General features: G+C 40.0%; 1 protein-coding gene across 2 annotated transcripts in view; it reads right to left on the minus strand.

Moving 5' to 3' along the window:
• Window positions 1-21376, minus strand: part of myo1g (myosin IG) — a 112621-nt gene that overhangs the window by 79037 nt on the left and 12208 nt on the right. For both annotated transcript variants that reach the window (XM_061882715.1, XM_061882716.1), the window contains 9 exons: window positions 16436-16601; window positions 10599-10652; window positions 10412-10498; window positions 10191-10307; window positions 7703-7909; window positions 4866-5011; window positions 4679-4793; window positions 4426-4596; window positions 471-541 (listed from right to left, as the gene is read on the minus strand). In XM_061882715.1, the coding sequence (XP_061738699.1) occupies window positions 471-541; window positions 4426-4596; window positions 4679-4793; window positions 4866-5011; window positions 7703-7909; window positions 10191-10307; window positions 10412-10498; window positions 10599-10652; window positions 16436-16601 (1134 nt within the window). The remainder of the gene's footprint in view (window positions 1-470; window positions 542-4425; window positions 4597-4678; window positions 4794-4865; window positions 5012-7702; window positions 7910-10190; window positions 10308-10411; window positions 10499-10598; window positions 10653-16435; window positions 16602-21376) is intronic.

Below are 21376 nucleotides of genomic sequence, written 5' to 3' on the forward strand. Positions count from 1 at the left end.
ATGCCCAAGGCATGGGTAACTTACACATCTGTGAAGCCACCATTAATGCTGAAAGGTACATACAAGGTTTTGAAGCTACATATGTTGCCATCCAAGCAATGTTATCATGGACGCCCCTGCTTATTCCAGCAAGACAATGCCAGCCATGTATTACAACAGAGTGGCTTCATAGTAAAAGAGTGCAAGTACTAGACTAGACTGCCATTGTGCCAACTTCACTGGTTTTGGGTTTTGTATATAATTTAAAAAAAAAAGACCCATATTGTTGCCTTTAGTATCAAACACAGAAGATGTGTTTAAACTCCCAAGCAGTAAATAATAAACACCACTGGAATGTTTCTTTTAATGCAACAAACGTCCTAAACTGACCTCTTAATAGGATCATTGGGATTACACTTCTCAACCCCGGCCCAAAACATGCGGAGAATGACGTCACACGGGAGGTTAGAGACTTAACGCGGCGGACTCACGTGACATCTCCGGCGTAGTGGCGGATTCGGAAGTGCTTCTGGAAGTCCATGCTTTTGTCAGCGGGGCTGAGCTGGAGGAGACAAAATGCAAAAGTGGAATAAAATAGAAAAGTTTGTTTTCATACACAGACGTCGCTTTCAATTTGTGCTGAAACAACAAACCTGCCAACGGGAGAAACTCTGCCCTCTTCTGGCAGAAACTCAGTTTTTGTAAGTTATGGCCAACTTTATTTAATTGTTTTGCTTGTTTGCCATTTCCCCTAATTACTCATAATTACTGCATGTAAGATATGCAGGATTCTTTGCAATATTTGCCTACTACATTTGTAGCATTTACATCCAACAGTCATGTTACTTGTTTTGGTTTAGTGCATTGATGTCCAATCTACGGCCTGTGGGACGTGTGCGGCCCGGCGGGGCCCTTTGATTGATTGATTCTTTTATTAGTAGATTGCACAGTACAGTACATATTCCCTACAATTGACCACTAAATGGTAACACCCCAATAAGTTTTTCAACTTGTTTAAGTCGGGGTCCACGTTAATCAATTCATGGTACAAATATATACTATCAACATAATACAGTCATCACACAAGTTAATCATCATAGTATATACATTGAATTATTGACATTATTTACAATCCGGGGGGTGGGATGAGGAGCTTTGGTTGATATCAGTACTTCAGTCATCAACAATTGCATCAACAGAGAAATGTGGACATTGAAACAGTGTAGGTCTTATTTAGTAGGATATGTACAGCCAGCAGAGAACATAGTGAGTTCACATAGCATAAGAACAAGTATATACATTAGAAGTACATTTGAGTTGTTTATAATCCGGGGAGATGGGATGTGAATGGAGGAGGGTATTAGTAAAGTGTTGAAGTTGCCTGGAGTGCTTTTGAAGGAATATAGAGATGCACTTACTTTTATACCTGTTGGGAGTGCATTCCACATTGATGTGGCGTAGAAAGAGAATGTGTTAAGACCTTTGTTAGATCGGAATCTGGGTTTAACGTGGTTTGTGGAGCTCCCCCTGGTGTTGTGGTTATGGCGGTCAAGGAAGTAATTTGACATGTACTTCGGTATCAAGGAGGTGTAGCGGATTTTATAGACTAGGCTCAGTGCAAGTTGTTTCACTCTGTCCTCCACCCTGAGCCAGCCCACTTTGGAGAAGTGGGTTGGATTGAGGTGTGATCTGGGGTGGAGGTCTAAAAGTAACCGGACTAGCTTATTCTGAGTCCAAAGTTATGTTTTCAGATGAAAGTAAATGTTGTATCTCCTTTGGAAATCAAGGTCCCAGAGTCTGGAGGAAGACAGGAGAGGCACAGAATCCACGTTGCCTGAAGTCCAGTGTCAAAGTTCCACAATGGGTAATGGTCTGGGGTGCCATGTCATCTGCTGGTGTTGGTCCACTGTGTTTCCTGAGGTCTAGGGTCAATGCAGCAGTCTACCAGGAAGTTTTACAACACTTTATGCTGCCTGCCGCCGACCAATTTTATGGAGGTGAAGATTTCATTTTCCAACATGACTTGGCTCCTGCACACAGTACCAAATCTACCAGTACCTGGTTTAAGGACCATGGTATCCCTGTTCTTGATTGGCCTGCAAACTCACCTGACCTTAACCCCATAGAAAAGCTATGAGGTATTGTGAAGCGGAAGATGCCAGAGCCAACAATGAAGAGCTGAAGGCCACTATTAAAGCAAGCTGGGCTCTCATAACACCTGAGGGTGCAACAGACTGGTGGACTCCATGCAACAGACTGGTGGACTCCATGCAACAGACTGGTGGACTCCATGCAACAGACTGGTGGACTCCATGCAACAGACTGGTGGACTCCATGCAACAGACTGGTGGACTCCATGCAACAGACTGGTGGACTCCATGCAACAGACTGGTGGACTCCATGCCACGCCGTATTGCTGCAGCAATTCAGGCAAAAGGAGCTGCAACTAAGTATTGATTGCCGTACATGCTGAAACTTTCCATCTTTATACTTTTCACTTGGCCCACATTTCTAAAAAATATTTTTTGGTACTAGTCGTAACTAATATTCAAATTTTCTGAGATACTGAATTTGGGATTTTCAGTAATTGTCAGTACTAATCATCAACATTTAAAGAAATAAACATTTCAAATATATCACTATGTGTGTAATGAATTGATATAATACGTAAGTTTCACATTCTGAATATAATTACTGAAATAAATCAACTTTTTCATGATATTCTAATAATATGAACAGCACCTGTAGTAACAATTATTTTTATCGCATTGATTTTTATTTTAACGTTGATGTTCCAGGCAGTTGAATTTTCAGTAAAGGTATAGGTTAGGCAAATATAAGCTTTGGCTTCAGCCTATTCCTTTTTCGGCCATTCTTTTGTGTGTGTTTGTTGATATGAATAACCTGTACTGTTAAACTGATCACACAAAATGGTTGATTGATTATATAGGTGGTTCTCAAATGGGGGTACTTGAAGGTATGCCAAGGGGTACGTGAGATTTTTTTTAAATATTCTAAAAATGGCAAAAATTAAAAAATCCTTTATAAATATATTCATTGAATAATACTTCAACAAAATATGAATGTAAGTTCATAAACTCTGAAAAGAAATGCAACAATGCAATATTCATTTTTGTGGACATGTTCCATAAATATTGATGTTAAAGATTTCCTTTTTTGTGAAGTTGATGAATCCAGATGGATCTCTATTACAATCCCCAAAGAGGGAACTTTAAGTTGATGATTACTTCTATGTGGAGAAATCTTTATTTAAAATTGAATCACTTCTTTATTTATGAACAAGTTTTTAGTTATTTTTATATCTTTTTTTTCAAATAGTTCAAGAAAGACCACTGCAAATGAGAAATATTTAGCACTGTTATACAATTTAATAAATCAGAAACTGATGACATAGAGCTGTATTTTTTACTTCTTTATCTCTTTTTTTCAACCAAAAATGCTTTGCTCTGATTAGGGGGTACTTGAACTAAAAAAAATTTCACAGGGGGTACATCACTGAAAAAAGGCGGAGAACCACTGGATTATACGACCGAAATAAAGTTATTTAATTTCATTTCATTTCACTTGTGTATTTCAAATACTAACCCAAATGAAAGTACTGCTATGTATACTCCAATATGCAGCATTAAAGTTGACGAGTCCATCTGATGACCCCAACATGGTCAACATCCTCATAAACCAGTCTCAGAGTTTAATACTCAACAGATACGGTTAAACGGTCAAGAGATAGGCTTCCTCAAAGATGGACGCTTTTGACCTTCCTTTTTTTTCCCAACAACACTTGGGCCGATCTCAAAGTTCGACACCCAGTCCACAAAAACATTTCAACATCTCACCCAAGTTAATTGGGCATACATGCACGTACACGCCCCTCCCCAAACCAACGCCTTCACCACTGCTTAATTCCTCCGGGGTTGTGGATGGCTGAGTAGCGCTTTATAGAGGCAGCCGGCCTCCAGGGCCCCAACTCCCCGTCCCCCGTTGCAAGTTGTTGTGATTACATGTACATGTTTATGTGTGCCATGCTATGTGAAGTTTTTTCCTCGGACTCAGTCTGGACCCCTCCTGAGGGTCCAGCCTTAGACTGATATTTTGTTTACTTTTCCCCGTTTCCCAATGTCACCTTTTTCTCACCTTTTTTAAACGAGCGCGGTAAGTGGCTTATCCGTTGGCAGTCCTGTCGTGTCCCCTTGTAACGTATGTGTCGAAAATGTAATTTCAGTTCTTATGTGTCTTGTACATGTTAAGAATGGACAACAATAAAGCTGCTGTCTGTTCAGCACCCCTCGTGACCCCAAATGGGAAAAGCGGTAGTAAATGGATGGATGGATATCAAGAGCACTCACCATAAATACACTGAAAAATGACAGCTAAAATGTGGTATGAGGTATGAGTATGATAATGACTGAGGTTGGGCTCTCTCACCTTACGGGAGCTGTAGTGGGGGTGTTTGGCCAGTTTGATGTCCATGCTGTCCAGGAACATCGTGTCTGTGACTTTCCCCACACTGAGACAAGCTTCATCCAGAATGGAAATGATTCCTTTGTGCGGCTGCTCCACCAGGTCCACAATAATCTGGTTGTTGAAATATTCGATCTGTGCGCGGACGACACAATGATATTTTTAAAGCATCGTTCTGGACTAAACATTGGCTTCTTAATGGGGTTTTTTCCCGCACATGTTGCCACTGGATGCCCTCTCGGTTGTATTCGCTCTGTTCCTGTTGGAGGATCAGCTCGATGAAAAGTTGCTGCAGCTTCTCGTTGCAGTAGTTGATGCAGAATTGCTCGAAGCTGACATGGATGAAAAGGATTATAATCACATATGGGTTTAAATATTCAAAGAGAGAGTGACATGACTCCAACCTGTTGTTGTCAAAGATCTCAAATCCATAGATGTCCAGCACGCCGATGACTGTGTTTTTCCCATGAAGCACTGGGTTGTAGTCTTTCACCTCAATGACGCTGTTGATGCGGCCTACAATCCACCCAAAAAGTCTTTCATAGAGCGCCTGTGTTGACAGGGCGGACATTGGTGCACTTTAATAAACAAATACGTTACGGTATTAGCCCGAATATATGACTGAAGTTACTTAAGTCACACTGGTTTTCATTGAGGGCCACACAGCAGTTATGGCTGCCTTTGAAGTGAATAATGTATGAATTTGCCTCAGGATTTCCTTATTAATTTATATAAATTGTTTAAGTAGACTGTTGATTAGAGATTTCAAAAATCTCGGTTTCAAATAGTAAAATGTATGGCTTTTTAGAACGCCGCTGTACGGAGTGGTACACGGACGTAGGGAGAAGTTCAGAGCGCCAATAAACCTTAAAGGCACTGCCTTTGCGTGCCGGCCCAGTCACATAATATCTACAACTTCTCAAGCGCACGTGGTAATGCAAGGCTTACCTGCTCAACAGCCATAAAGGTCACACTGAGGGTGGCCGTATAAACAACTTTAACACCATTACAAATATGCGCCACACTGTGAACCCACACCAAACAAGAATGACAAACACATTTCATGAGAACATTCGCTCCGTAACACAACATAAACACTACAGAACAAATACCCCAGAATCCCTTGCAGCACTAACTCTTCCGGGACGCTACAATATATACCCCCCTCTACCCCGCCCACCTCAACCTCCTCATGCTCTCTCAGGGAGAGCATGTCCCAAATTCCAAGCTGCTGTTTTGAGGCATGTTTTTCACACACACAAGTGAATGCAGGCCATACTTGGTCAACAGCCATACAGGTCACACTGAGAGTGGCCGTATAAACAACTTTAACACTGTTACAAATATGCGCCACACTGTGAACCCACACCAAACAAGAATGACAAACATTGGGAGAATATCCACACCGTAACACAACATAAACAACAAAACAAATACACAGAACCCCTTGCAGCACTAACTCTTCCGGGACGCTACAATATACACCCCCCCCCCCTACCCCGCCCACCTCAACTTCCTCATGCGCTCTCAGGGAGAGCATGTCCCAAATTCCAAGCTGCTGTTTTGAGGCATGTTAAAAAAAATAATGCACTTTGTGACTTCAATAATAAATATGGCAGTGCCATGTTGGCATTTTTTTTCCATAACTTGAGTTGATTTATTTTGTAAAACCTTGTTACATTGTTTAATGCATCCAGCGGGGCATCACAACAAAATTAGGCAAAATAATGTGCTAACTCCACGACTGTATATATCAGTATCGGTTGAAACCGGAATCGGTAATTAAGAGTGGGACAATTTTGGAATAGCAGGAAAAAAGCCATTATCAGACATCTCTACTGTTGATTTTACAGTAAAAACTTCATATTTACAAAATGTTATTGTAAAATAGTGTTTTTTAATTTCCTAACATTTTACGGTAAATATAAAAACTGTTTGTTTTTTGACAGAAATAGCTGGCAAGTTTGTTGCCAGAATTGTTGTGTTTAATTCACATTGGCTTTTACAACATTATATTGTTAATAGAAAAACAGTACAAGTTCCTTTTTAATTCTGGCAACTTAGCTCCTAGTTTTAACGCAAATGTGTTCAATTCACAGTAAGATCCTATAAAGAATCGCGTAAAATGTATTGTCATTTTTATCAATTTGATGGGGAGTTTGCTATAAAATCATAAGTCAAGCAGATATTTATGTATTTATTTTTATTTAGACACAAAATGTTCGGAAAGTATGATAATATACTGTACTATTTGTTGCAATAATTGATACTATTTAAGTTTAAAATGTATGCAATTTTAAGCAGTACATATCTTTTTTTCTGTCAAAATAAAAAATTGCATAACTTTTAAACTTTAATAGTATCCAATCTTGCAACAAATATTACAGTCTATTATCATACTTTGCAACTTGTCCAGGGTGTACCCCGCCTTCCGCCCGATTGTAGCTGAGATAGGCGCCAGCGCCCCCCGCGACCCCGAAAGGGAATAAGCGGTAGGAAATGGATGGATCATACTTTGCAAACACTTTTTTGTCTAAATAAAAATACTTAACAGCAAACTATTTATCAAATGAATGAAAACAAAAATACATTTGACGGTGTTCTTTACAGCATATTACTGTAAATTGAAAATAACTACTACTGTTTTTTTGCATAAAAATTCTGTTGACTGAGCTGCCATATTTTTACTGTGAAAATCTTGTTTTTAAGTGTGTTACTATAAATAGAAACACGGTACATTTGTTTTTACGGTAGAAAAACTGTCAGCTAAGTTGCCAGAATAAAACCATTTCCATTAACAAAATAATGTTTTAAAAAACAATGTCAATTTAATAAAAAAAATTCTGGCAACTAAGCTGCCAGCTTTTTCCGTAACCCCCCCCCCCCCCAAAAAAAACAGTGGTACGGTTTCTCCATTTACCGTAAAATGTTGTAAAAAGTAAAAAAAATAACATTTTACAATATAATTTTGTAAATATAGAGTTTTTACTGTCTACTCAAAACAATATACATAATCAATAATGAAATCCAGTGGCACATTCATACATTATTCACTGTTACAAGCGGCCCTCTGATGGCAGCCACAACTGCCATGTGGCCCTCAATCAAAACCAGTTTGACACTCCTGGTCTCAAAGGATGACGCAGGCCATTTTTTTAAAACACTAACACACCTGCGTCACTTGACCTAAATAAATTATGTCCACCTTAATAAACATTTAGTTTCCCATGGGTGAACGCACCTTGCTAAAAGCGTCCCGTCCAGAGCGGGCCTCTGCTTCCGTGTGACCCTTCTCGATGACCTCGCCGCCCCCGGTGGCCACAGTGCGGTACAGCAAGCTCTTCATCACCTTGTCTGGATCTGTGGCGGTCAACTTTGCGATGGAGTCCACCACGTCGACGTCCAGAACGTGAACGCTCTCGCCGTCACTCTCAAACTGCACATTACCCTGAAAAACAGCATTGGATCTCAAAACGGACTTAATACTGTAGTACAAAACCCCAAACCAGTGAAGTTGGCACGTTTTGTTATTCGTAAATAAAAACAGAATACAATGATTTGCAAATCCTTTTTAACTTATATTCAATTAAATAGACTGCAAAGACAAGATATTTAATGCTACAACTGAGAAACTTGTTTTTTTTGTTGCAAATAATCATTAAATTAGAATTTAATGGCAGCAAAACATTACAAGTAAGTTGTCAGAGGGGCATTTGTACCACTGTGTTACATGGCCTTTCCTTTTAACAACACTCAGTAAACATTTGGGAACTGAGGAGACACATTTTTGAAACTCTTCAGGTGGAATTATTTCACATTCTTGCTTGATGTACAGCTTAAGTTGATCAACAGTCCGGGGTCTCCCTTGTGGTATTTTAGCCTTCATAATGCGTCACACATTTTAAATGGGAGACAGGTCTGGACTACAGGCAGGCCAGTCTAGTACCCGCATTCTTTTACTACGAAGCCACGCTGTTGTAACACGTGGCTTGGCATTGTCTTGCTGAAATAAGCAGGGGCGTCCATGATAACGTTGCTATACCATGATAACGGCGCTATAACAAAAAAAATGTATTATTATTATTATTATTATTAACATATGTTGTTCCAAAACCTGTATGTACCTTTCAGCATTAATGGTGCCTTCACAGATGTGTAAGTTACCCATGCCTTGGGCACTAATGCACCCCCATACCATCACACATGCTGGCTTTTACACTTTGTGCCTCTACCAGTCCGGATGGTTGTTTTCCTCTTTAGTCCGGAGGACATGACGTCCACATTTTCCAAAACCAATTTGAAATGTGGACTGGTCAGACCACAGAACACTTTTCCACTTTGCATCAGTCCATCTTAGATGAGCTCTGGCCCAGTGAAGCCGGCGGCGTTTCTGGGTGTTGTTGATAAATGGCTTTCGCTTGGCTTATTAGAGTTTTAGCTTGCACTTACAGATGTAGCGACCAACTGTAGTTACTGACAGTGGTTTTCTGAAGTGTTCCTGAGCACATTTGGTGATATCCTTTACACACTGATGTCACGTTTTGATTCATCCATCCATCCATCCATCCATTAATTTTCTACCGCTTATTCCCTTTCAGGGTCGCGGGGGGCGCTGGCGCCTATCTCAGCTACAATCGGGTGGAAGGCAGGGTACACCCTGGACAAGTCGCCATACCACCTAAAATCGAATATCCGTGGGGCAGCATAGCTCGGTTGGTAGAGTACAATAACGTTTCCAAAGTGCTGCACAGCCATGTTAAAAACAATATTAAAAATATATATATATTATGCTCCACCAATGACTGAATAAAAACAAAAAATAAATAAATATAAAACCAATATAAAAAAAGAAAAACAATATAAAAACAAATATGATTAAAAACTATTTTAAAGGGTAAAATCAATTAAAACAGTAAAATAGAAATCAAAGTGTATAAAAAACACAGAGGACAACGGGGGCGGTATAGCTCGGTTGGTAGAGCGGCCGTGCCAGCAACTTGAGGGTTGGAGGTTCGAATCCCGCTTGTGCCATCCTAGTCACTGCCGTTGTGTCCTTGGGCAAGACACTTTACCCACCTGCTCCCAGTGCCACCCACACTGCTTTAAATGTAACTTAGATATTGGGTTTCACTATGTAAAGCGCTTTGAGTCACTAGAGAAAAGCGCTATATAAATACAATTCACGTCACTAATATGATCGTTTACGTGAAGTGATTTCTCCAGATTCTCTGAACCTTTTGATGATATTACAGACCATAGATGGTGAAATCCCTAAATTCCTTGCAATAACTTGTTTGAGAAATGTTTTTAAACAATTTGCTCATGCATTTGTTGACAAAGTGGTGACCCTCGCACCATCCTTGTTTGTGAATGACTGAGCATTTCATGGAAGCTGCTTTTATACCCAATCATGGCACCCACCTGTTCTCAATTAGCCCCTTCCCCTGTGGGATGTTCCAAATAAGTGTTTGATGAGCATTTCTCAAATTTCCTAGTCTTTTTTGCCACCTGTGCCAGCTTTTTTGAAACATGTTGCAGGCATCTAAACAAAGTTTACCAGTTAGAAATTTAAATATCTTGTCTTTGCAGTCCATTCAATTGAATATAAGTTGAAAAGGATTTGCAAATCATTGTGTTCTGTTTTTATTTACCATTTACACAACGTGCCAACTTCACTGTTTGTGGGGTTTGTATCACACTTGAATTCATGCTTATGTATTATTATTTACCAGATGCAAAATGGAGGCCAGTGTTTGATTAATTGACAGAATCTCTTGCTTAGAAAAGCCAATAACTCCCAGTGCACTCATCACAGCTTTGTGGCTGGAGTGGTCGTTAATGGAGGTCTGCAGAAGCATGGACAGGGAAATATGATTGAAAAATAAAAGTAAATGTATTGCAAAAGTTTGTACATTTGTCGCATGGATACAATTGTAAGGACACAACTCACGATGGCCGCAGTCCCCTCTTTAGTGTACGCATAAGCACTCGGATCGCTTTGCAGGTGAAAGGAGTCATGAGATCCACCTCTCAGTAACTGTGGGAACACAACAAATATGTCAACAAATGTACTTTGTGGGCAGCTGCTCAACCAAGAAAATGACAGTCTTGTCATATTTTGCAGATAAGGATTTCACCTGATAAAAGGAATGAAAGTTCCTCTCGCCTTCCTGCTGCTGGACCACCCGGGACTTAAGCGGGGGAAAAGGAACACGGAAGCAAATAAAATGTCAATGTTGGTGGTTGACTGCAGGTGTGGAAATTGCTCATTTTATTTTGGTGTGTGAAAGAAACATGTGAATCAGCATCAAATAAACAAGAGTATAAATATAGCAATGCCTCAGTGGTCGGTTCCAAAAGGTCTGACAAAGACCAAATTGGACAAAAAATTACTCATTAGGGACCAAAGTGGTCCCGTCCCATCCATCGCTGCTTGCAGCTTTATATTTATTTATTTTTTCAACATTAAAACACTTCGTTGGTGTCTACATAACAAGTGATGGGGGTTCTTTGGTCAAAATGTAGCATAGATGAGTTCAAACCCCGGCCGAGTTGTACCAAAGACTATAAAAAGGGGAGCCATTACCTCCCTGCTTGGCACTCAGCATCAAGGGTTGGAATCGGGGGTTAAATCACCAAATATGATTCCCGGGCGCGGCCACCGCTGCTGCTCACTGCTCCTCACCTCCCAGGGGGTGGAACAAGCAAATGTAGAGGACAAACTTCACCATGAATTGATTAACGTGGACCCCGACTTAAACAAGTTGAAAAACTTATTGGGGTGTTACCATTTAGTGGTCAATTGTAGGGAATATGTACTGAACTGTGCAATCTACTAATAAAAGTATCAATCAATCAAAAAACCATACTCAGTGTGTGGTACTTTCAAAAATGGTGAAAAGGGGTCAAGTGAAAGCAGATATATTTAAATTTAAATGGGTTGTACTTGTATAGCGCTTTTCTACCTTCAAGGTACTCAAAGCGCTTTGACATTACTTCCACATTTACCCATTCACACACACATTCACACACTGATGGAGGGAGCTGCCATGCAAGGCGCCAACCAGCACCCATCAGGAGCAAGGGTGAAGTGTCTTGCTCAGGACACAACGGACGTGACGAGGTTGGTACTAGGTGGGATTTGAATCAAGGACCCTCGGGTTGCGCACGGCCACTCTCCCACTGCGCCACGCCGTCCCTAGACACACACACACACACACACACACACACACACACACACACCCGCCAGGAAGCTAATTTGTACCCTCGACCCCAACGTGATAAATGCATGAATGGTTATTGAAATATAGATCCTTGACAGGACTACAGTTAAAAGGGCGTGTTTGCAAACTGGTAGAAATTGTACCTAAAATAACGTGTCTAAAAGTGTACAAACTTAACACCTTTTATCCTCACAATACAATTTTCTTACATTCAACATTTCGCTCTAGACACACACACACACACAGAGACACACACTCACACAGAGACACACACACACACACCCCCGCCAGGAAGCTAATTTGTACCCTCGACCCCAACGTGATAAATGCATGAATGGTTATTGAAATATAGATCCTTGACAGGACTACAGTTAAAAGGGCGTGTTTGCAAACTGGTAGAAATTGTACTTAAAATAACGTGTCTAAAAGTGTACAAACTTAACACCTATATATGATCATTTTGTTATTATGTCGTGACAACGTTTCTCATTTGCAAGTGTTTTCGGGTCAGGAAGGCTTTCAAATTGAGAGTAAGGTATGAAACTTGATGCCACCTTCCTATTGGTGGGAAAAAGGCTCATGAATCGATCAAATCAGAAGAGCTATGTTTGCAGAGGGAGAAGGGTGAGGCAACACTGCCATCTGGTGGCTTCAGAAGGACCTTGCCCTGTGCATGAGTAATTACCTCTAACAGTTATATTTATGTATTTGGCAACATTTATCTGTTGTTTGCTCACGCTGTACATGAGTTTTGGCACCATACATTTTTTATAATTGCATTCTAAAGAAGGCCACCTCGGATTCAGGAGGAACAGTGTGGTTTTCGTCCTGATGGTGGAACTGTGGACCAGCTCTATACTCTGGGCAGGGTTCTTGAGGGTGCATGGAGGTTTGCCCGACCAGTCTACATGTGCTTAGTGGACTTGGAGAAGGCATTGGACCGTGTCCCTCGGGAAGTCCTGTGGGGAGTGCTCAGAGAGTATGGGGTATGGGACTGTCTTATTGTGGCGGTCCACTCCCTGTATGATCAGTGTCAGAGCTTGGTCCGCATTGTAAGTCGGACACGTTTCCAGTGAGAGTTGGACTCTGCCAAGGCTGCCCTTTGTCACCCATTCTGTTCATAACTTTTATGGACAGAATTTCTAGGCACAGTCAAGGCGTTGAGGGGTTCCGGTTTGGTGACCGCAGGATTAGGTCTCTGCTTTTTGCAGATGATGTGGTCCTGATGGCTTCATCCGGCCAGGATCTTCAGCTCTCACTGGATCGGTTCGCAACAGAGTGTGAAGCGACTGGGATGAAAATCAGCACCTCCAAGTCTGAGTCCATGGTTCTCGCCCGGAAAAGGGTGGAGTGACATCTCCGGGTTGGGGAGGAGACCCTGCCCCAAGTGGAGGAGTTCAAGTACCTAGGAGTCTTGTTCACGAGTGAGGGAAGAGTGGATCGCGAGATCGACAGGCGGATCGGTGCGGCGTCTTCAGTAATGCGGACGTTGTACCGATCTGTTGTGGTGAAGAAGGAGCTGAGCCGGAAGGCAAAGCTCTCAATTTACCGGTCGATCTACATTCCCGTCCTCACCTATGGTCGTGAGCTTTGGGTTATGACCGAAAGGACAAGATCTCCGGTACAAGCTGTCGAAATGAGTTTGGGTCTCTCCCTTAGAGATAGGGTGAGAAGCTCTGCCATCCGGGAGGAACTCAAAGTAAAGCCGCTGCTCCTCCACATGGAGAGGAGCCAGTCTGCACTTTGTGTTGTTGTTATTATTATTATTGGCTTTTATCTAGTTTGCACTTTGTCTGTATTATTTCTATTATTATTATAATCGACTCATTTTTGCCTTATTATTTTTATTTTCCTATTTTAATGATGTTGGATCTGTGTTGTTGTTGTTGGGGACAAGTGTTGTAAATGAGCTTTGGCTACAAACACTATGATGCATACATTGGATAACTGTTTCAGATGTCTATGTTTTTTGTATCTGTCCCTATTTCAAATGAACCTTAATAATAATAATAATATTTTTTTTATTTTAAACGTTTTTTTTCTTACTTGGTTTTTAGGTTTTTTGGGGTGATTTTTCAGCCCAATGTGTCAAAATAAAAATAAAATAAAATTAACCATATTAAGGTTAAATATGGGCTAAAGTATACACATTATTTAATTTGAAACAATTTATTTTTCATACTCTGTTTTTAGTTTTTTTTGGGTGATTTCCAGCCCAATATGTCAAAATAAAAAGGAATTTAAATCAACCATATTAAGGTTAAATATGACATAAAGTATACACATTTTTAAATTTAAAACTATTTTTTTTTTCCTACTTGGTTTTTAGTTTTTTTGTGTGATTTTCGACCCAATGTGTCAAAATAAAAAGGAAATTAAATTAACCATAATAAGGTTAAATATGGGCTGAAGTATACAAATTTTCTAATTGAAACATTTTTTTTCCTACCTGGTTTTTAGTTCTTTGGGGTGATTTTCGGCCCAATGTGTCAAAATAAAAAGGACAAAAAATTAACCATATTAAGGTTAAATACAAGCTAAAGTATACACATTTTTTATTTAAAGCAATCAATTTTTTTTCCTACTTGGTTTTTAGATTTTTTGTGTGATTTCCGGCCCATCCAGCCATCCATTTTCTTCCGCTTATTACCTTTTGGGGTTGCGGGGGGCGCTGGCGCCTATCTCAGCTACAATCGAGCGGAAGGCGGGGTACACCCTGGTTTATTTCCGGCCCAATGTGTCAAAATAAAAAGGAAATTAAATTAACCATATTAAGGTTAAATATGGGCTAAAGTATACACATTTTTTTATTTAAAACAATCAATTTTTTTCCTACTTGGTTTTAATTTTTTGGGGGGTGATTTCTTGCCCAATGTGTCAAAATAAAAAGGAAATTAAATTAACCATATTAAGGTTAAATATGGGCTAAAGCAGGGGTCGGGAACCTTTTTGGCTGAGAGAGCCATGAAAGCCAAATATTATAAAATGTAGTTCCGAGAGAGCCATATAATATTATTCAACACTGAAAACAAATAAATGTGTGCATTTTTAAGTAAGACCAACATTTTAAGAATATAATAAGTATCTTCTTCTTTTTAATAACATTGTTATTCTGAAGCTAATGAATAAAATAGTTCTTACCATTGATGCGACTTCTTGAACAGGAACGGCAGAAAACGGATGGATGGATTAAAATGCATGAGAATGTTTTATATTTTGAACGTTATTTTTAACACTGTGATTACCAGCGGAATGATTCATTACTTAACGCTGTGTTTTTCAACCACTGTGCCGCGACACACTATAGCGTGCCGCGAGATAAAGTTTGGTGTGTCGTGGGAAAGATTATGTAATTTCACCTAATTGGGTTGATAAAATTATTTGCAAACCTGTAACTATAATTAAAAAATGTTCTGTTATTGAGTGTCTGTGCTGTCTAGAGCTCGGCAGAGTAAGTGTGTAATACTCTTCCATATCAGTAGGTGGCAGCAGGTAGCTAATTGCTTTTGTAGATGTCGGGAACATGGTATGTCGTGATCACAATATGCGGGAGGCAGCATGTCGGTAAAAAGGTATCCAACACTTGAACTAAAAATAAACATAAGGCGAGTGCTGCTAAGAAAAGGCAGTGAAGCAAAACAAAACTGAACTGGCTGCAAAGCAAACAAAAACAGAATGCTGGACGACAGCAAAGACTTACAGTGTGCGGAGCAGACGGCGTCCACAAAGTACATCCGTACATGGCATGACAATCAACAATGTCCACACAAAGAAGGAGTGCGTCCGCACAACTTAAATAGTCTTGATTGTAAAAACAAAGCAGGTGTGATGAATAGCATTCAAGGAGGACATGAAACTGCTACAGGAAAATACCAACAAAAGAAGAAAATCCACCAAAATAGGAGAGCAAGTCACACAGGAAAACACCGAAAAAACTCAAAATGAGTCACGGCTTGACAGTACACCTACATAGAGACAAGAGCTATTGCGAGAACTATTTTTTGGGTCAATATCAGCTACTGAGTTCAATCGCTTTAATGTATTCTGCTGGTGGTGCGCCTCAGAATTTTTTCAATGAAAAAAATGTGTTTTGGCTCAAAAAAGGTTGAAAAACACTGACTTATCATGTTAAGCAACGCCAGCTAAGATTGATCTGAGAGCCAGATGCAGTCATCAAAAGAGCCACATCTGGCTCTAGAGCCATAAGTATACACATGTTTTAAAACTATTTTCTTCCTACTGGGTTTTTATATTTTTGGGTGATTTTCGGCCCAATGTGTCAAAATAAAAAGGAAATTAAAATAACCATATCCAAATTAAATATGGACGTAAGCACTGAAAAGGATTGAAAGGGAAAAATCAATTGTTTATTTAAAAAAGATCATTATGTGTGAAGATTTCCATGCAAAAAAGGACAATTGGTGATAAACACTAAAGCTTTTCAGACCCAAAATGCACAACAAAACCTGATCTTTTCTAATGTGTTCAAATCTATTCTTTTCGCTCGATAATAAGCACGTCAAAGAGTTTTCCATAAGTGTGACTTTTGAGGAATGTACTTTCCAAGAACAACAAGAGCACCATCATTCCCTGAGCTGATAAATAAAGCAGCATTAAGAACTCCCAAGTGAGCCATTTATTAACCTGCAGCACACATTTTCTATTCATGGATGTTCCCTTCACACCTTTTTCATCTCCTCATGAAACATTCATGAGCAGAGGAACAAAAAGCCTCCCCCTCCTGTTCATACCTTCTCCAGCAGGTAGTTGTTGATGTGTCCCCCTGTGGGGTCGCCATTGAAGTTGAAGTTGATGTCCATGTACTTGCCGAAGCGGCTGGAGTTGTCGTTGCGCTTCGTCTTGGCGTTCCCAAAAGCCTCCAGCACGCAGTTGGACTTCAGGAGCACATTCTTCACACTGATGTATCCCACGTTGGTCGCAACCATGGATGGAGATGAAAACATACAAGAGGAAACAAGAGTGAGAAAACTCCCTCGCCCTTGCGCAAACATGCAATTTTGGACTTGGTTATACGTAAGAGAAGTCAGTGTACAGCTTTTTAGAGCAGTGTACAAACCCCGTTTCCACTAATCACTCGCAATAAAGCAATAGATGATATCTGTCTATTACCTGACACCTTTTATGTTAGCTACTTCTCTCTTTTAATGTCTATTTTCTATTGGACCTATTCTCTATTTTATGCTGCAGCTGTCACATATACTGTAATATTCTACATTGTAATTGGTATATATTGTATATATAATAGACATAATTTATCAGTATATATAATATACTGTACATATATTATGTAAATTATACGTATATATGTTATATCGCTATATTTAGTCTATTTATACCTGCATTATTGTAACTGAGCTACTGTGTGGAACAATTTCCCTTGTGGATCATTAAACTTTGTCTAAGTCTAAATAAAGACAATTTCAGACTGTTTACTTTGTCCAAAAATAGAAAAAGCACATTCTGAAAATATTACAATAAAAATATAGAAAAAAATACCGGCAACAGTAAAGTTGAAAGAAGGAAGTGAATGAATGTTTATAACTGAATACATTTAATATATGCATAGAAATTGTTTTTCTTTTGTGTTATTATTTTTTTGTTATGAATTAAGTAACGTTAATGACAACCGTTTTCCAAAACACAATATACAGCGGTATAGCTCGGTTGGTAGAGCGGCCGTGCCAGGAACTTGAGGGTTGCAGGTTCGATCCCCGCTTCCGCCATCCTAGTCACTGCCGTTGTGTCCTTGGGCAAGACACTTTACCCACCTGCTCCCAGTGCCACCCACACTGCTTTAAATGTAACTTAGATATTGGGTTTCACTATGTAAAGCGCTTTGAGTCACTAGAGAAAAGCGCTATATAAATATAAATCACTTCACTTCACTACAGTAAAATGTGAAATGTAACAGGAGAATTTGTTTTAAAAAAGCTTACAAAAAAGTGGGACCCCACAAATGTACCGTGGGACCCCATTTTTATGACTTGATGGGGTCCCTGGGACCCCATTTTAAAATTCCTAGTGCCAACACTGATGGGAGTATTGCTGCGTGCAAAACAGCAGCAGGCGGCTTTGGCCTGCGGGCCGTTTTTAATACTAATCAAATATCATCCCGATAGCTTTAGACCAGTGGTTCTCAAATGGGGGTACTTGAAGGTACGCGAGATTTTTTTTTTAAATATTCTAAAAATAGCAACAAAAATATTCAGTGTTGACAGCTACATTTTTTGTGGACATGTTCCATAAATATTGATGTTAAAGATTACTTTTTTTGTGAAGAAATATTCAAAATGAAGTCGATGAATCCAGATGGATCTCTATTACAATCCCCAAAGAGGGCACTTTAAGTTGATGATTACTTCCATAGCTCGGTTGGTAGAGCGGGCGTGCCAGGAACTTGAGGGTTCCAGGTTCGATCCCCGCTTCCGCCATCCTAGTCACTGCCGTTGTGTCCTTGGGCAAGACACTTTACCCACCTGCTCCCAGTGCCACCCACACTGCTTTAAATGTAACTTAGATATTGGGTTTCACTATGTAAAGCGCTTTGAGTCACTAGAGAAAAAGCGCTATATAAATATAAAGCACTTCACTTCACTACAGTAAAATGTGAAATGTAACAGGATAATTTGTTTTAAAAAAGCTTACAAAAAAGTGGGAACCCACAAATGTACCGTGGGACCCCATTTTTATGACTTGATGGGGTCCCTGGGACCCCATTTTAAAATTCCTAGTGCCAACACTGATGGGAGTATTGGTGCGTGCAAAACAGCAGCAGGCGGCTTTGGCCTGCGGGCCGTTTTTAATACTAATCAAATATCATCCCGATAGCTTTAGACCAGTGGTTCTCAAATGGGGGTACTTGAAGGTACGCGAGATTTTTTTTTTAAATATTCTAAAAAATAGCAACAAAAATATTCCGTGTTGACAGCTACATTTTTTGTGGACATGTTCCATAAATATTGATGTTAAAGATTACTTTTTTTGTGAAAAAATATTCAAAATGAAGTCGATAAATCCAGATGGATCTCTATTACAATCCCCAAAGAGGGCACTTTAAGTTGATGATTACTTCCATAGCTCGGTTGGTAGAGTGGCCGTGCCAGCAACTTGAGGGTTCCAGGTTCGATCCCCGCTTCCGCCATCCTAGTCACTGCCGTTGTGTCCTTGGGCAAGACACTTTACCCACCTGCTCCCAGTGCCACCCACACTGCTTTAAATGTAAAAATTAGATATTGGGTTTCACTATGTAAAGCGCTTTGAGTCACTAGAGAAAAAGCGCTATATAAATATAAATCACTTCACTTCACTACAGTAAAATGTGAAATGTAACAGGATAATTTGTTTTAAAACAGCTTACAAAAAAGTGGGACCCACAAATGTACCATGGGACCCCATTTTTATGACTTGATGGGGTCCCTGGGACCCCATTTTTAAAATTCCTAGTGCCAACACTGATGGGAGTATTGGTGCGTGCAAAACAGCAGCAGGAGGCTTTGGCCTGCGGGCCGTTTTTAATACTAATCAAATATCATCCCGATAGCTTTAGACCAGTGGTTCTCAAATGGGGGTACTTGAAGGTATGCCAAGGGGTATGTGAGATTTTTTTAAAATATTCTAAAAACAGCAACAAAAATATTCAGTGTTGACAGCTACATTTTTGGTGGACATGTGCCATAAATATTGATGTTAAAGATGACTTTTTTTGTGAAGAAATATTTAAAATGAAGTTGATGAATCCAGATGGATCTCTATTACAATCCCCAAAGAGGCCACTTTAAGTTGATGATTACTTCCATAGCTCGGTTGGTTCAGCGGCCGTGCCAGGAACTTGAGGGTTGCAGGTTCGATCCCCGCTTCTGCCATCCTAGTCACTGCAGTTGTGTCCTTGGGCAAGACACTTTACCCACCTGCTCCCAGTGCCACCCACACTGCTTTAAATGTAACTTAGATATTGGGTTTCACTATGTAAAGCGCTTTGAGTCACTAGAGAAAAGCGCTATATAAATATAAATCACTTCACTTCACTACAGTAAAATGTGAAATGTAACAGGATAATTTGTTTTAAAAAAGCTTACAAAAAAGTGGGAACCCACAAATGTACCGTGGGACCCCATTTTTATGACTTGATGGGGTCCCTGGGACCCCATTTTAAAATTCCTAGTGCCAACACTGATGGGAGTATTGGTGTGTGCAAAACAGCAGCAGGCGGCTTTGGCCTGCGGGCCGTTTTTAATACTAATCAAATATCATCCCGATAGCTTTAGATCAGTGGTTCTCAAATGGGGGTACTTGAAGGTATGCCAAGGGGTACGTGAGATTTTTTTTTAAATATTCAAAAAATAGCAACAAAAATATTCAGTGTTGACAGCTACATTTTTTGTGGACATGTTCCATAAATATTGATGTTAAAGATGACTTTTTTTGTGAAGAAATATTCAAAATGAAGTCGATGAATCCAGATGGATCTCTATTACAATCCCCAAAGAGGGCACTTTAAGTTGATGATTACTTCCATAGCTCGGTTGGTTCAGCGGCCGTGCCAGCAACTTGAGGGTTGCAGGTTCGATCCCCGCTTCCGCCATCCTAGTCACTGCCGTTGTGTCCTTGGGCAAGACACTTTCCCCACCTGCTCCCAGTGCCACCCACACTGCTTTAAATGTAACTTAGATATTGGGTTTCACTATGTAAAGCGCTTTGAGTCACTAGAGAAAAAGCGCTATATAAATATAAATCACTTCACTTCACTTCACTACAGTAAAATGTGAAATGTAACAGGATAATTTGTTTTAAAACAGCTTACAAAAAAGTGGGACCCCACAAATGTACCGTGGGACCCCATTTTTATGACTTGATGGGGTCCCAGGGACCCCATTTTAAAATTCCTAGTGCCAACACTGATGGGAGTATTGGTGCGTGGCGGCTTTGGCCTGCTGGCCGTTTTTAATACTAATCAAATATCATCCCGATAGATCAGTGGTTCTCAAATGGGGGTACTTCAAGGTACGTGAGATTTTTTTTAAATATTCCAAAAATAGCAACAAAAATATTCCGTGTTGACAGCTACATTTTTTGTGGACATGTGCCATAAATATTGATGTTAAAGATTACTTTTTTTGTGAAAAAATATTCAAAATGAAGTCGATAAATCCAGATGGATCTCTATTACAATCCCCAAAGAGGGCACTTTAAGTTGATGATTACTTCCATAGCTCGGTTGGTTCAGCGGCCGTGCCAGCAACTTGAGGGTTGCAGGTTCGATCCCCGCTTCCGCCATCCTAGTCACTGCCGTTGTGTCCTTGGGCAAGACACTTTACCCACCTGCTCCCAGTGCCACCCACACTGCTTTAAATGTAACTTAGATATTGGGTTTCACTATGTAAAGCGCTTTGAGTCACTAGAGAAAAAGCGCTATATAAATATAAATCACTTCACTTCACTTCACTACAGTAAAATGTGAAATGTAACAGGATAATTTGTTTTAAAAAAGCTTACAAAAAAGTGGGAACCCACAAATGTACCGTGGGACCCCATTTTTATGACTTGATGGGGTCCTTGGGACCCCATTTTTAAAATTCCCAGTGCCAACACTGATGGGAGTATTGGTGCGTGCAAAACAGCAGCAGGCGGCTTTGGCCTGCGGGCCGTTTTTAATACTAATCAAATATAAATGG

This window comes from Nerophis ophidion, linkage group LG21 (genome assembly GCF_033978795.1).
Source record: "Nerophis ophidion isolate RoL-2023_Sa linkage group LG21, RoL_Noph_v1.0, whole genome shotgun sequence".
NCBI classification, from domain to species: Eukaryota; Metazoa; Chordata; class Actinopteri; order Syngnathiformes; family Syngnathidae; genus Nerophis; species Nerophis ophidion.